Here is a 17330-nt window from a genome sequence, read left to right as displayed (position 1 = left end):
CAAACCACTGTGTCTGTTTCTCTTTCCTCCTTCCCCTTGTATGATGTTCCTGCAGTGCTGACACATGGATGTGCGGATCTTCCTGCCACCTGAGATGCTGAGGGAATCCTGGGTGGGGATCCTTAGGATTTGTGGAATCTTGGTATTAAGAAAAAAAACCCTTTTAATATAGTTCCAGGCTGGCTTTGAAGTTCTGGGCTTAAGCTATTCTGTCTCAGTTTTCTAGGTACCCAGGAGTGCAGATGCATGTCAGTGAGCCCACGTTTGTAATCTTGGTTTTTAATGTATAGGGGAGGTGGAACCTATGGACAAAATGGCAAAGGTCAGTAGCAGGTCAGTCCCTGGAAAACTTTTTGTTTGTTTGAAATAGGGTCTCACTATATAAACCAGGCTGGTCTTGAACTCACAGGGATACCCCTGTCTCTGCCTTCTGAGTTTGAGATTAAAGGCATGAGCCATTATACACATCTTTCCCTGGAAATCTCTCTCCTCCTCCTCTTATTCTGCCTCCTCCTCCTCTTCCTCTTCCTCCTCCTCCTCTTCCTCCTCCTCCTCCTCCTCCTCCTCTTCTTCCTCCTCCTCCTCCTCCTCTTCCTCTCTTTCTCCTCCTCTCCCTTCCTCCCTCTCCCTTGTTCCCCTCTTGGTCTATCCCAGGCTGGTTTCACCTTAGACCTTGCTATAGCTGAGGATGGCCTTGGATTCCTGAGCCTCCTGCCTCCACTGCCTGGACGCTGGGGTTATAGGTGTGCCCTGCCTCCGGAGAGCTGGCGATGCATGTGCAAGGCAAGAACCGCTCAACTCCATTCTCTCTGCTCCACATGGACCGTTTTCTCTCTCTACAAAGCATGTCTGTACAAGAAAGGTTAGAGCCAGGATCTCACGGGGAACCAGACTTTGTACCTTCCATCTGTATGGTTTCTCTCCTGTAAAGCCAAAGGGTTTCCCAGTGTGATGGTGCACTCTTGAAATCCCAGCACTTGGAGGATGAGGCAGGAGGATTGCCAAGAGTTTGAGAGCAGCCTAGCCCATATAACAAGACACTGTTTGAGAAATACACAACAAAGGGAAACAGATTTTGTCCTAATAGGAAGCAGGTGAATTGGGAGACTCCCTGAGCGTGTAATCTCTGTAAGCATTCCCTCCTCCTCCTCCCTGACGGGACTGCGGTTGTTCCTTCCTTTACAGGTCTGGCCTTTATCCCCGCTAGGTAGATAAGGATGACCTTGAACTCCTGACCTTTCTGCCTCTACCTCCTGAGCCCTGGAATTACAAAGACTACAGCGCCTGGCTACAGACATTTCTAACTGAGCTCCTTTAAACCAGGTTTGGGTTGCCTGGCTCTTCTGACCAGGTCAGCCAGGCTAGTCTCTGCCCTTCTCCAGCAACGAATAGAATCTGGGGTGGATGGGAGGTTGACTGCTTGGGTGGGGCTGGGCTAGGGTGGACGGTGTTTGGCTGATAGCATCGAACTGTTTTAATCACCACTGTATTATAATATTTTAATCGCTCGCAGGGCACATCACTTTTATATTTGGCATGTGAGAGAGGTTTTTTTTTTTTTTTTTTTTTTAAAATACCTAATGTTTATGGTAAGTAGAACAAACTGTTTAAAGGGGCAAAGCACAGCGGGGCTAAAGGGCTCAGAGAACCTAACTCCAGACTCTGTGCTCCAAAAGAAACTCAAGATATTCGGCAGGATGAGGCTATGGGCTTGGAAAGAGGCTAAGGAGACAGGGCGGTCCGCATGCTGCTGCAGAGAAGCGCGGTGACCCGGAGGATCGGCTGAGGGTGGGGCGCACGGCCGCCCGGAGGATGAGTGCCACCAGGTCCCGCGGTGTCCCCGCGGCAGCCAGCGCGCTGGGCACTGGTCCTACTGCAGCTGGAGCTGCCTCCGCAGCGCAGGGAGCGGCCGGACAAGGCATGGCGGGCCGCCGGGCGCCGGGGGAGAACCGCTGGCAGCTGGTGCGCTGGTGAGTGGGCTCCGCGAGGCCCGGGAGCAGGGACGCCAGCCCAAAGTTTCTTTCCGGTCGGTCGGAGAGGCATAGGACCGGGTTAACAGAGGTGCTGAGCTGCTAGCTCAAAGCCACTCAGCGTCCCCAGGCAGCATCCTAGGTGCTCTTAGAGTCGGGCCCGAAACCGATGCTCCCTGGTATTCCAGCGTCTGGATGCTCAGGGATAGCAGCGGGGACCTGGCTCAGGGTTGCGGGGTCGCCGCAGGAGGACTTCAAGATCCAAAGGAAAGTCAGACCCTGCGGGTTACTTGGAGCTTTGGAGGGGCCCACAGTCCCTTCCACAGGCACACGGGTGGGGTTCCCTCGCCTTCACCCACCTCAGCTTTCCCATTTGAATCGTGGGGGTACATGCTTACCTTCAGTCCCGATGCCCGAGGTACAGTCTATAACTTGAGTCCCAAGCAGACACCAGCCATGGCCCCACCCTTCTCTTCAAAGAGATGACCCAGCTCACCTCTACAAGGCTCAATGGAGTAGGCCTAGGAGGTCTGGGAATGGGAAGGGATTCAAATGTGGATCGGGCACTTCCCCCTTCCCCCACTACAGCTTAACTAGGAAATCAGTCAGTCAAGTGTCAGGTTACCAGACTGCTGACTGAGAGGGTTTTCCTAGGTGCTATAGCCCCTTCCCTGTCGCCAGAACCGGGTGGCCCTAGGAACCACGTCCCTTGTATCCTTATGCCTGGATACTCATGGCTGCCAAGGGCCTGGCCTCTGTTTGGTGGGACTCCTTCTATGTCTTAGGGTCAATGACAGCAATATTCAGAGCACTTCCCATGGTTCTGCAGTAATCAGAGCTCAGGCACTGCGCTGACTCAATTACTCACTCAGAGGAAGACAGCAGCACACCTTCAAGGCCACACAGTAAACACGTGTTGAAGTGAGGATTGGAGCCTAGGTCTTGCTCAAGTGTTTTACTCTTTGTTTGTTTGTTTGTTTGTTTGTTTGCTAGCTTAGTTTTTGGACTGTCCCACTACTTCAGTCTGGTCAGGCATTCAAATTCACATTGTCAAGAGGACTGAGAAGGCTCAAAACCATCTGTAATTCCAGCTCCAGGGAATCTGGCGCCCTCTTTTGATCTCCTTGGGTATCTGCATGTCCATATCACACACACACACACACACACACACACACACACACACACACACACACACAGAGGCAAACAACACTTGTGAGGTCGCTACTGACATAGTATAGAGTTGTTTTGCAGTGCACACTTAAAAATTATTGTTACATTTATTTACTGTGTGTCTGTGCATGTGTACACTGAGGCACAGGGTGGAGGTCAGAGGACAACTTTCAGCAGTCTATTCTCTCTTGGTGATTGAACTCAGGTCTTTAGGCTTGGTGGCAAGTGCATTTACCTGCTAGACAATACACCTGACCAAAATAATCGTTCTTGTCACCCCTGTTTTTTTTTCTGTTTGTTCACTGTGCGCACATGTGTGTGTACAGTTGTGCATTTAAGCCTGAGGCTCCTGAGCACAAGGACAACCTCTGATGCTGTTTCTCAGGCACTGCTCACCCTACTTTCCAGAAGTATTTTTTGGATTTATTTATTTTTATTTTATGTGTGTGGGTGTCTTGCCTGCATGCATGCCTATGTACCATGTGCAAAACCGAGGCTCACAGAAACCAGAAGAGGGTGTTGGATCCCCCAGAATGGAGGATCTCAGGCCCTTAACTTGCTTTTTGACACAGGGTAGCTCACTGAATGTGCTTAACTGGCAGGTCAGTGAGCCTCAAGGACCTGCCTGCCTCTGCCTCCCTGGAACTGGGATTATGTGATAGGCTTTTTAATGTGGGCTCCAGGGAGCAAAGTGATGTGTGACAAGCACTTTCTGAGTCAGCCTCTCATCTGGACAGGGTCTGTTGAAGCTCAGGCAGGCCTACCACTCGCTAGGCATCTAAGGCTGTTCTTGAACTCCCGATTCTCTTCACTGTGTAGGCTGTCCTTGAACCACAAGGGCTCAAAAGACTCTCCTGCTTCAGCCTCCTCAGTAGCTGAGACTATTAGGTGTGTCACCAAGCCTTGTTTTCTTTTCTTTCTTGTCCATATCCTTTGTAGTATAAAGGACGGATAGACAGACAGACTGACACACACACATCAATATTAAACGTCTGCTTCAATCACTTCTCTTTATTTTTTGACAGCATCTCTTGTGAAAACTGGACCTTATCCATTGGCTAGACTGGTTATCCCCCTGTCTAAGTCTTCCCAGTTCTGCTTTTTACATGGGTGCTCAGGATTTGAACTCAGGTCCTTACATCTGTGTCCAAGCACTTTACCTATGTAACCAATCTCTCCAGCCCTAAAGGCTTTAGCTTATTTTGTTTATTTATTTAATGTATATGAGTGCTATATCTGCATGTACGCTTGCATGCAGAAGAGGGCATCAGGAACTCATATTCTGTGAATAACCTTGGTTGCTGGGAATTGAACTTAGGACCTCTCTGTAGCCTTAGATTTAGATTTTGATGATGCCCAATTTATTAATTTTCTTCAGTTTTTACTGTCATTAATTTAAAAAAATGAAGGTTGTGTGTGTGTGTGTGTGTGTGTGTGTGTGTGTGTGTGTGTGTGTGTGTGTTGAGAAAGGGTCTCACTATGTAGCCCAAGATGTCCTGAAACTCACTGTGTAGACCTGGCTGGCCTTGAATTCATAGAGATCCACCTTTCTTTGCCTCCAGAAACCTGGGATTAAAGGCATGAGCCATCATGGCTTTTTTGAGACAAGGTTCCTTTAAATTCTTTAAAGTTTTATTTGTATGAATGTTTTGCCTGCATATTTGCACCGTGTGTGAACCTGGTCAGAGGTAGGGGTCAAATTCCCTAGAACCAGAGTTACATTTGATTCTGAGTCATCATAGCAGTGCTGGGAATAGAATCTGTGATCAACAGTGATCTCAACTGGTGAGCCGTCTCTTTAGCCCAGAGACAAAGTTTCTTGGACTCCAGCTTTTCCTGTTCTTACCACCCCTGCTCTGAGATTATGCGTGTATTCCACCATCCTTGCCTCAAGGTCAGGAAGCTTCATGTTTACTTCTTAAGGGTTTTATAATTCTAGTCCTTACGTCTAAGGCTGTGCTCTTCTTAAATTAAAATTGGTGCTTGTGTGGTCGTGGTGGCACATGCCTTTAATTCCAGCACTCAGGAGGAGGCAGAGGCAGGAGGATCTAAGAGTTTGAGGCCAGCTTGGTTTACAGAGTGAGTTTCAGGACAGCCATGGTTACACAGAGAAACCCTGTCTTGAAAAACAAAGCAAAACAAAAAAGTTTATGTGTGGTGTATGCATGAGGAGTATAGTTTCAGCCTTTGTATGTGAACATGCAGAATATAATGCGTAAGAACATGAACAAACACGTATCTCGAATAAGGAACCATTTGGCCTGGCATGGTGACCCATGCATTTAATCCCAGCACTTGGGAGGCAGAGGCAGACAGATTCCCAGGAGTTTGAGGTCAGCCTGGTCTAGATAACAGATCCCAGGCTATCTAGGATTACATAGTGAGGTCCTGTTTAAAACAAATAGCCAAGTGAATCTATAAGCCATCTAGGTGATGGTAGGGGTAGGGTAGAAGGAGACACATGCGATCTGGAAAGTACAAGACGTTTTTTGTGAGCATGGTTGTTGGGATTGCGGTGGGAGGAGATTTAGGAAGAGGAGAGAAGAGCAGGGATGGAGACACAGGAGCCAGGGGACAGCAGTTGGGCTTGATGCCCAGCCAGAATCCATATCTCATTTGAACAATGGGAGTCACTGAACGTTCTTGAGCATTGATGGTTTTGTGTGTAGCTCTGGGGTTCAGGTAAGCAGAAGCCAGGCATGCTCTGTAGAGCCCTCCGCAATGTGGCTGCGGGTAGCAAGGAACTTTCTTCTTTCCTCTCTCTTTTCTCTTTCCTTCCTTCCTTCCCTCCCTCCCTCCCTCCCTCCCTCCCTCCTTCCTTCCTTCCTTCCTTCCTTCCTTCCTTCCTTCCTTCCTTCCTTCCTTCCTTCCTTTTTCAAGGCAGGGTTTTTCTCTGTAGTTGTGTCTGTCCTGGAACTCACCCTGGAGACTAAGCTAGTCCTGAACTCACAGAGATCTGCCTGCCTCTGCCTGCCTAGTGCTGAGATTAAAGGTGTACCTTACCAGGCCCAGCCTAACAAGGAACCTTTTAACTTCCACTTGCAGCCGTGCTATTTAACTGAACATTGACCTTAAGGACAGTGCTCATGTGGAGGTCAAAGGAGGCTCCTGTGGTGAGAAGGAAGGAAAGAACAAGACGACCAGTGGGCCAGCCATTCTGGAGAACTTAGCACAGTGTAGCCACAGAAACAAGTGAGACTTGTCCCCGGCAAGGCTAAAGATGAGGACAGACTCTTGGAACGGTCCTTAACATGGGTCCAAGTGACTGAACTCTGGATGTTAGATTGTGTGGCTAGAGCATTTGCCTGCTGACCCATCTCCCAGACCCAAGTTCTAATTATATCATTTAGAAGAGAAAAGAAAAGAAAACAGAACCCTGAATTCAAAGTGATTAAGGCAAACCAACCAACCAACCAACCAATACCCAGACCAAAAATACTTTGATTTATTCTCCTGACCTTCCCTGGGAGTGATGGCTCCAGGCACGGCTCACTCACTCCAGGGACTGCCTTCCTGGCCCTGCATCTCCTGGCCTGACACCATTTCCCTCCTCCTTAGAGGAGCTTCTGGGAGGCTGCACTGCGTGCAGTTCCGACTTCACAAGGTGCATCTCACGATTGCTGGAATCCCAGGTCATCGCAACTTTTGTTGAAAGCCTCTTAACCGAGGCTTGCTTGGCGATTGCGGAATGGGCTCTGGAAAGAGTACTGCCCTGGGAGTTAGAATCCTGGCCTGTCACAAGTTCTGTGGTCTGCACCCAGTTACTTGTGATGTGGGGAAACTTGGTTTCCTCAGTTATTTTAAAGGTGTATGATGTCTTCCTGACCCCTTCTAGGGGTCACCTGCATGGCCATCCAAATGTCACTTAGCTACATCATGTGTCTTCATCTGTTCAGGCTGCTGTAATAAAGTTATACACAGGAAACATTTCTCACAGTCCTGCAGACCAAGATGCCAAAGGTCAAAGCACCAACTGATTTAGTATCTGGTGGAGGCCCACTTCCTCATTACTATGTCTTCTGTGGCAGCGGGGCAGCCAGCCCCCTGGGGTCTCTTTCAGAAGGTCACTAACTCCTCATGAGCCCTCATGAATGACTTATTTGCTGTAAGGTTCAACTTCTGACATTAAACCCCTGAAGTTAGGATTCAACCTAGGAATTTAAGGAGACATGTTCAGACCATAGCACCAGGTCTTGGCCTCAGTTCTTCCAAGGCTAAAGGCACTAGTTGTTCTTTAAAAAAAAAAAGATTTATTTATTTATTATATGTAAGTACACTATAGCAGCTGTCCTCAGACACACCAGAAGAGGGCATCAGATCTCATTACGGATGGTTGTGAGCCACTATGTGGTTGTTGGGATTTGAACTCAGGACCTCTGGGAGAGCAGTCAGTGCTCTCAACCACTGAGCCATCTCTCCAGCTCAAGACACTAGCTCTTACTAAAAGGTTTTAAATTGATTAATTAATTAATTAAATTTAATACATTTATGAGGAGGGTACATATGTGCCACTTGATAGGAGTCTTTTCTGTCTTTCCACCATGTGGGTACTGAGGTTGTCAACCTTGGCAGCAAGAGCCTTTACTTGCCTTGTATTGGCCCATTGTTTAATTTTATTAACCTATCTGTCTATTTACTTATAGGGTTTTCTCTGTGACCCTACTATCCAACAACCAAAATGAAAGCGATGATAAAACAAAGCCCTGGGCAGTAGATAATTTTTTTGTATGGACTATTCAGTGGAATTTCAGACACACAGCAGGGTGGTTGGGAAGGTATTTGTGGATGGTCGATTTTTTCTTGTATTCCATAAGACCCAGTTTGGCAAACACATTTCCTAAGTACATAAATTGAATTCATTAATGAAGATCGTCTGTGGCAGAGCATCCCAAGGCAGAGATGAGCTGACTACCTTTGTTACTGTGATTTTTACAGCAGGCTGACTTGAGCATCAGGCCGTGGGGAGTGGGAAGACATGTTGCAGGACTCCAGAGCTGGATCACACTCCAGTGGGGACACTGAGAAGCATGTTGTAAATAATTCAATCTTGGGCAGGCTGAGCCATCACAATGCTGTGAACCAGGTTAGGTAACACCTCCCAGAATCTTAGTTCTGACTTGGACTCTGGCTGGGAGACTGGGCACAGATTCAAAGGCAAACATGGAGGGTGTGTAGTTCAGTTAGAGGCGCTCCCAGGTAAGGAGAGGCAGGGTATGTTTGAGAAACCAGATGAATTAAACAAAGGAATCAAGGCCCAGGCTCTGTGTGTATGAATGCAGCACACAGCAAGAGGAGAGGCCGGTACAGAAACAGGAGGGATGAGGTGGTGGGTCCGGCCTGAAAGCCCAGAGCTTTTAAAGGAAGAGGCCAGGGTATAAAAACTTCAATGCCTGCCTGGAGTCATCTGGAGATCAGCTTGGGTCATACGAGATGCTGTCTCAAAACACAAAAACAAAACAAAACTAAAAAAAACAAAAAAGCCTGGTGGTAGTGTGTGCTTTAGTCCCAGCACTCAGGAGTCAGAGGCAGGAGGATCTCTATGAGTTCCCTGGTCTATACAGCTAGTTCTAGGACAGCCAAGGCTACAGAAAGAAACCTGTATTGAAAAACAGCTAACTAATACCATAATAAACACCCCCAAATGCACCCCACGAGTTCACAATGATCCCTGAAAGTCTGCATACTGGTGCGCTCATGGTAAGCATGAGAAGTCTGGAGCTCACAAGGAAAATCCCTCACTCGCAGCCGGGGCCCAGGTTGGGGTGCCTCAAAACTGATTTGCTGAGTGGAGGCCAGTCCCTTCCAGCAATACATCTAGAAGACAGGCACAAGGAAGGGGAAGAGATGTGTGAGCAGAGGGGTAGAGTGGAGGGTGGCTGCTGAGTGACCCTTCTCAGCCTGAGGCCTAGGGGGATCAAGAACAGCTTGATGTGTGGCCTGGAACTGGGGAGTGGTCTTGTGCCTGTGCTGGGCCCTATACCCTCATCTGACACAGCCATTAGACCAAATAGATAGATAGCCTCTTGGGATGTTTCTGGTCTTTACCACCTAGGACACTGTGGCCAGAAGAGGTCTTATATTAAAAATAGATTACTCACTCTTGGAAAACATAATATTGTCATATGGTTCATACTCCAATAGCACCAAAGTCATCATAATGCTCCCCAGAGAGTGCTCCCCAGACAAGTACTCTCCATGCAGGGTTCTCCACAGAATGCACCGCATATAACGCTCCCCATACAGGACTTCCCATACAGTGTTTCCCATACAGTGTTCCCCATACAGTGCTCCCCATGCAGGGCTCTCCCCACAATGCTCTGCATATAATGCTCTCCATACAGTGCTCCCAATACAGTTCTCCCCGGCCACTCTGTTCTCTTCATTTTAGCTTATTGGTGTGATTGGCAGAAGCATGACACTTTGGGTCAATTTGAAGAGTCTAAGGATGGGGGAAGGCAGAGAATTGGTGTCAAAATAAGATGTAATTCATTGTGGCCTTCCTGGAGGAGGCAGCATTTAAGGCAAGGTGGAGGGGAATCATCTTGGGGCAGGAAGAAGGTCACACACAATAAAGTTTATGCTTCGAGCAGAAGTCATGGGTTTCCTTCCCAAGGCTACTCTCATCTGGAGTGAACAGTACCGTAGCCAACTGCCTAAACCAGGAGCCTTAATGAACCCTACCCATGCCGACCCCAGCAACAGGTCTACCTTACCTCCTTAGCTCAAGGCCAGTCCTACTGCTGTCTGTCCAACTCCAGCACTGTCCTATCTGAGACATGGCCCTGGTGCTCTTTGAGCTGGCCATTTCCACCCAGCAGCTAAGACTTCCTGAAAGCCCACTGGATGATGGGGAAGACAGTGTAGGCCAGAAGCTCTGTTTGGGAGAACACAGGAGCAATGGCAGCCCTTTGCTCTTCTGTCTCTAGCTTTGTCCTAGCACATCTCTCTGCTGACGCTCTTACATCACTACTCTGTCCTCTCTCCTTGCAAGTCCTTGCCATAGACTGGGTGTCTGTGTCCCCCAGATTCACAGGTTAAAAGCCCACCTGCCCAGAGTGAGGGAGAAAGCAGGTGGGTGAGTGCTGTGGGAGGGATTAACTGGAGCCCTTATGAGTGGGATTAATGTCCTTATAAGGAGAGACATGAAGCTGGGGCTGGGCCTCAGTCGGTACAGTGCTTGCTTAGCATGCATGAAGCCCTGGGTTCAAACCCCAACACCTCCTGAAACCAGCTGTGGTGGCTAAACCTGTAATTCTATGTATTGGGAAGTGGAGGTAGGACGATCAGAAGTTTAAGGTCTTCCCCAGATACTTAGTGGGTTTGAGGCCAGCCTGGGGTATATGAGCTCCTGTCTTTGTTGTTGCTGTTGGTGGTGGTGGTTTCTGGTTTTGGAGACATACTTTCTCTGTGTAGCCCTGGGTGGGACCTACTCTAAACCAGTCTGGCCTTGATCTACTTGCTGTCTGCCTTCTGATGCTGGATTAAAAGCATGCAACACCAGGCCCAGCTTTTTTTTTTAACTTAAAAAATTGTAATTGTGTGTGTGTGTGTGTGTGTGTGTGTGTGTGTGTGTATTTGTGTGTGCACTCGTGCATGAGCTTGAGCGCACTCCAGAACATGCACGTGTGGATGCTTGCACGAACCCTCACATGCCATGACACACATGTTGTAGGTCCAAGGACAACTTTGCAGAGTTGGTTCTTTCCTACTGTCTTTACATGGGTTCCAGGGATTGAACGCAGATCTCAGGTTTGTGTAGCAAGCTACTTTACCTAGCGAGCCATCTTGATGGCCTGAGACTCTGTTGTCGAGAGAGAAGCATTAGGGATGGGACTTTCTCACTGCTGTAGGATGGTACAATGGGAAAGAGGCCATTTGCCAACCAGGAAGAGACCTTTGCCAGATATAGTGCCATGATTCTGTACTGTGGGACAGTAAGAAGTCGATACTCGTCACTGAGGCCACAAGCTCCCTGAGCAGAATAGGACAGCTCTCCTTGGTCTTGGAGCTCAGCTCCACCTGCACCCCCAGGTTGTCCCTAGAAAATTCTTTCTCGGAGCAGATGGTCTGGGCTTCTGAGTAATAGCAGCTGCACAGTATTCACCCCATAGCACTTTGCCCAGTTGTGAACACACACACACACACACACACACTCATACACACACACACACTCACACACACACTCACACATAGAGACACACAAACAGACACACACATAGACACACACGCACATGCACACACATGCTACGCACACACATGCACTTTTTTTTTTTCTTTTCTTTATTTTCGGAGCTGGGGATCAAACCCAGGGCCTTGCGCTTGCTAGGGAAGCACTCTACCGCTGAGCTAAATCCCCAACCCCCACGCACACTTTTTAAGGATGGGAAATAGCTCTCCCTTCTGAGACGTTATTGATATAGGATCACTTTCCCATGACCTCACCCACCCTAGCCCACACCCACTCCAGGAAATAACTTTTATTACATTCTATGTCTTCAGAGTTTGTATATTTAAGATAAGCAAATCTCTTAACATCAAATACCCCTAATGCTCTGCACGTGATTCCCCCTCCCCTCTCCTAGCAATGAATCTTGGAAATGGTATGATAGCATGCATGAATAACCTCATTTAAGCTTTCTTTCTTTCTTTTTTTTAACAGCTCACATGGCTTTACTGTACAGACACACCATAGTTTATTTTTAACTAGTCCCTATTGGCAGTGGGTGAGTGGATTCAGTCCTTAGTCTTCTGGTGTGTTCTTAAAAAATATTTATTTTTATTTTGTGTGCATGCATATTTTTGCCTGCATGTATGTCTGTGCACCATGTGCATGCAGTACCTGTAGAGGCCAGAAGATGGCTCTGTACCCTCGGCGATTGGAGTTAACTGCTGTTAACTGCCATATGCGTGCTGGGAATCTGGCCTGGGTTCTCTGAAAGAGAAACGCGTGCTCTTAGCTTCTGAGCCCTCTTTTCAGCACCAACCTTTTGCTATATTAACATCCTACAACTATTCTGGTCTGCACTTCTCTGTAGATGATGTCTCCAGAGGAACAACCCCTAGTTAATGGGGAAATGCATTTAGAATGAAACAGGTATCAGGTTTTTTCGGAGGGCCGATGATAATTGGCTCTCTCATGGCAGTACAGTAGAATGCTGTAGTAATGAGTGATTGGCCGCTTGCTTAATTAATTTTTTGGCATTTTGAGACAGGATCACACTATGTAGCCTTGGCTGACCTGGACTCAATATATAGATGAGGCTGTCCTTGAACTTGTGGTGACCCTCTTGCCTCTGCCTCCCGAGTGCTGGGATGGCAGGAGTGCAGATTATGTTTAGATCACAATATTTATTTCTGTGATTTTTGGATGCTTTTTCACGGGCCCGAGAGCCCTGGAGGGAAAGGGACTTTGCTTTGCTTCATCCTCTAAAGCATTGGTTCTTAACCTGTGGGCCACAACTGTGTGTGTGTGTGTGTGTGTGTGTGTGTGTGTGTGTGTGTGTGTGAAATGACCCTTTCACAGGAGTCACCTAAGACAATCTGCATATCAGATATTTACATCACGATTCATAACAGTAGCAAAATTATAGTTATGAAGAATTAAGTAATTCATGGCTGGGGTCACCACAACATGAGGACCTGTAGTCAAGGGTGCGGCATTGGAGAGGTTGTAAAGCATTCAATGTATGTTGCGTTAATGAATGGATGCATGGTTCTAAGGAAGGGTTGGCGGAGTAGGAGAAAGACCCCCCTCTGTGTTCACTTTTGCTTCTTCCATCTTTCTTTCTTTTTTAAGATTTATGTTATTTAAGTGAGTACACTGTCGCTGTCATCAGACACACCAGAAGAGGGCATAGGATCCCATTACAGATGGTTGTGAGCCACCATGTGGTTGCTGGGATTTGAACTCAGGACCTCTGGAGGAGCAGTCGGTGCTCCTAACCGCTGAGCCGTCTCCCCAGCCCGCCTTCCGTCTTTCCAGGGCAGCTGAAACCCTGAGAGAGCCTGGACAGGGCGTGGCAGGTTCGGCTTTGACACTGACGTGATGGACACTCCAGGCAGTCTGTTCCATGTGGGAGCAGAGGCTGTTAGGCTGAGGAGATGGCCCAGTGGGGAAGCGTTTGCTGCCGGAGCACTTACAGAGTTTGGATCCCCGCTGCTCCTGTAACCCCAGAGCTGGAGGATGTGGAAACAGGTGGATCCCTAGGACGAGTGGTGGTGGTGGGCTCTTTGGCCAGCCAGTCTAGCCAATTGGAGAGCTCCAGGTCCCGTAAGGTACCCTGTTTCAAATATAAGGTGGACATACACCATTGGTCTCCACATATGCATGTGTGAGTCAGGGTATACACATGCACAGATGTGTGCATGGACACACACACACACACACACACACACACACACACACATGCACGCACACACACACCCTTAGCCCTGTGGTATTATAGGATAGACCTTTTTCTGATGCTTGATATTTGGTTATATACATTCAGTGACAGGAGCCTCATCACTTCCAAGTGACACTTCCCCACTTCTCCAACTATGAGGGAGATTTTCTACTGATTGAGTTACGACTTGCTCCTCTTTACTCCTTCCTCACCAGAGCCATTTACTGTGGCCTGTGCAGATGGGGCTTTTCTGGCAGATGGACAGGGTTGTGTGGGTATAGGTGTCTCCTGTCTAAAGGAGCGAGCTTAGCAGAGCCTGCTCCTAACCTGCCGGTGTTTGCCACAGGTACATACAGGAAGGGCGGTTCCGAATAGAAGAGAGAACGCTGACAGCTTTCCAGTGGCTCTACAGTCCTCAGCAGCACCGAATCCTCAGCAGAGCTGACCTCGAGTCCCCTTCCAGGTAAAGGAAACTTCTGCTTGTTCCCTCTCCCACCCACTCATTTCTTTTCTAGACACAGTCTCACTGTGTAGCACTGACCGGCCTGTAACTTGCTATGTGGATTAGGCTGGCCTTGAACATGCAGAGATCTGCTTGCTTCTGTCTCTTAAGTTCTGGAATTAAAGGCATGTGCTACCGTGCTCAGCCCTCTCCTTGTTCTTCATATGGGTTCATGCATCCTGCTGCTGCCTCTACAGCTAGCCCACGCTGGTTTATAAATCCCCAGTGGGAAATCTGACCCTCCATGATGACAGGGTCTCCTGGGGTAGTGGAAAGAGTTTATCAGCTGGAATGATGCACAGAGTGAGTGGAATTAATTTACTGCCTCTGCTTCTCTGCTTTCTCTTCTGTAAAATGGGTCCATATTTATTCCCTTCCTTTCAGGATATTCCAAATTTTCAGAATGTGATGCCAGTGGAGATTTCTCAGACTTGCAGATCCGCTGGTTCCTTAGAAGAGAGGATGGGGTTTGCAGGACGGCTCAGTGGGTAAAAAAAAAGCACTTGTTATACTAGGCTGATGATCCGAGTTTGATCCCTGAACCAAAGTGGGAGGAGCAAACTGACTCCTGAGGGTTGTCTTGTGATTTCCCCATGCACATGGCTGCATGCGAGTACAGCTCAGTGAGACCCTGTCTTAAAATAAAAAGTCAAGGGGCTGGAGAAATAGCTCAGTGGTTAAAAATGAGTACTATTCTTGCAGAGGACCTGAGTGTGGTTCCTTGCTACCACAGCAGGTATCTCACACTGCTTGAAACTCCAGTTCTAGGAGGATGTGATATTTATACCCTCCTTAGACGCACGCGCGCGCGCGCGCACACACAGACACACAGTACATACACACATTGTACACATATATACTGTACACACACACTACACACATACACACTACATACACACACACTGTACACAAACTGTACACATATACTACAATACACACACACTACACACACTGTGACACACACACATGTATACATACATACACACAAAATCTACTTTTCTTTCTTTTTTTTTCTTTTCTTTTTTTCGGAGCTGGGGACTGAACCCAGGGCCTTGCGTTTGCTAGGCAAGTGCTCTACCACTGACCTAAATCCCCAACCCCGCAAAATCTACTTTTCTTAAGATTTCTTCATTAACATATCTTATGTATTTGGATATTTTGTCTCCATATATGCCTGCACACCAGAAGAGGACGTTGGATCCCATGGGACTACAGTTATAGACTATAGTTAGAGATGGTCGTGAGCCACCATGTGGGAGATGGGAATTGAACCAGGACCTCTGGAGGTTCTCTTAAATCCTGAGCTCCTTCCCCTAAAAACCCACAAAGCTTTACAATAATAGAAAATAGGGTTGGAGCGATGGCTCCATGTTTAAGAGCAGGCTGCTCTTCCAGAGACCCAGGTTCAATTCTCAGCCCCCACATGATGGCTGACCAGTAACTCCAGTGGATCTGATGTCCTCTTCACACATCTGTGTCACCAGGCAATCATGTGGTGCACAGACATACATGCTGATAAAACACTCACATACATTAAAAAAATCAGCTTCTACCCTGAAATCCAAGTGTGTGATTGTGACTGCTTCTGAAGAGGGAGTCTCCTGGGACTGACATGGGGAGCTGCCATTCTAACAAGATGTGGTCATGAAGGACACACTGTGATTTAGTTTCAGAGTATTTTCAAGTCCCCCTCGCAAGACAACTGTCATCTGACACAATGTGGAGTATTTTCTTTTCTTCCAAGCTCTTGCTTTGGGGTGACATGTCTAATTGGTCTGTCCATCCCGGTATTCATCCTTACTGCATCGGAAACTCTCTGGGGTGGAGGACAGGGACCTTCCCACTTTTTCTTCTCTGTATCCTAGCACCACAAGTGGCCCAAGGAAGGAGCTCACTCAATAGCTAGCGAGTGATTCATACACGAACATAAAATTGGCTCTGAACTCATGGGGAAGCTGGTAGGAGGTGAACTCTGAGACTAAGGAGGCATCCCAAAACTGTTAAGCAGGGAGCTGGCAGACAGGATTCCTGCCAGGCGATCCGAGGTGAATGGAACTGCTCTGCGCTTGGAGTTAGAGAAAAGGATGCTTCAGGGTCACAGGAGCAAGACAGGCAGGCTCCTTGGAGGGGGAAGGCAACCACACAATGAGACAGAACAATTTGAAATAATTTCAGATTTCACCCTCAGACTTGTTCAGCTCAGGGGACTTGAGGAGGAGTATGCTGTAGATCAGTGGCCACAGTTACTTACGTGATAGAATATTGTTTGCTGTTATTATTGTTTTCTTTGAGACAGGATCTCATGGAGTCCAGGCTGGCCTCAAATTCAGTAAGTAGCATGTGATTACCTTGAACTCCTCCTCCCTCCACCTTCCCAGTGCTCAGATTACCATGAACCTTACTGAACACTTATCCTCAAGAAATGCCCGATTTGTGTAGTGTTTGGGATCCCACCAGGTCTTTGCACATGCCAGGCAAGCACTCTGCCAGCTGAACCATATCTCATCAGCTCTATTATTGAGTTCTTTAGTGTTGAGACAGGATCTCATTTTGTAGCCTAGGTTTAGGCCAGCCTAGGATGCCTAAGTCTCCTGCCTCAGTCTCCCCAAGAGCCAGAATTCAGGCATTTTTTGTTTATTGTTGTTTGTGTTTACTGTGCGTCCTTTAATTGCTGTGTGGGAATGAACTGATCGAGTCTCTAGAGCAAGGCGTTGATCTGGGCACTGCTCTCCTCAGTGAAGAGCTGAAACCTAGGTGTCAATAACAGCGGTGAGAGAAAGTGCTGGTGACCTCTGTGCTCATCGGCTCTCTTGTGCAAGGCACACACCCAAAGGCTGGAGGGTAGGAGGGCGATGTCTACCTCTGCAAAGAGGGGAAATGGTGCCACAGAGGAACTTCACATTAATGGGGTGAATATCGGTCCTCATTCAAGTTTCAAAAGAGACTTGTTATTAAAGAAATTGGCTTGGGGAAACTTAGGGAAGAATTGGATGATTATCATTATTGAATGAATTCCCTGAGAACCCACCCTGCCTGGGAAAGATTGTTTATCTGATTAGTTTTCTAGGCTAGAAATTGCACTCGGGGTGGTGAAGTGTGAGACAAGGGATGTTCGTTTCTGGAAGAGAGTATTCTCATTTCCCGTAAGAGCCTTTCAGGTGACACAGAGGAACATGGGCAGGGGGACAGCAGCTAAGGAGGCAGGTGAGTGGGCTGCTGTTACTGGAGTTCTGTTCATCGTGGTCGTGGGTGCTTCTCAGATGGTTGTGGGTGGATGTGGATGGCGTTGCTGACAGCAGGATC

General features: G+C 47.8%; 1 protein-coding gene across 3 annotated transcripts in view; it reads left to right on the top strand.

Annotated features, from left to right (window-relative positions):
- Positions 1-1554: 1554 nt before the first annotated feature.
- Positions 1555-17330, top strand: part of Rap1gap2 (RAP1 GTPase activating protein 2) — a 217125-nt gene continuing 201349 nt past the window's right edge. For all 3 annotated transcript variants that reach the window (XR_005489831.1, XM_039086002.1, XM_017597289.1), the window contains exons 1-2: positions 1555-1970; positions 13872-13988. Coding sequence is in view for 2 of the 3 variants with exons in the window: in XM_039086002.1 (XP_038941930.1) it covers positions 1813-1970; positions 13872-13988 (275 nt within the window). In the remaining variant the exon portion in view is untranslated. The remainder of the gene's footprint in view (positions 1971-13871; positions 13989-17330) is intronic.

This window comes from Rattus norvegicus, chromosome 10 (assembly GCF_036323735.1).
Source record: "Rattus norvegicus strain BN/NHsdMcwi chromosome 10, GRCr8, whole genome shotgun sequence".
Taxonomy (NCBI): domain Eukaryota; kingdom Metazoa; phylum Chordata; class Mammalia; order Rodentia; family Muridae; genus Rattus; species Rattus norvegicus.
This window is presented reverse-complemented; position numbering and strand designations above follow the sequence as displayed.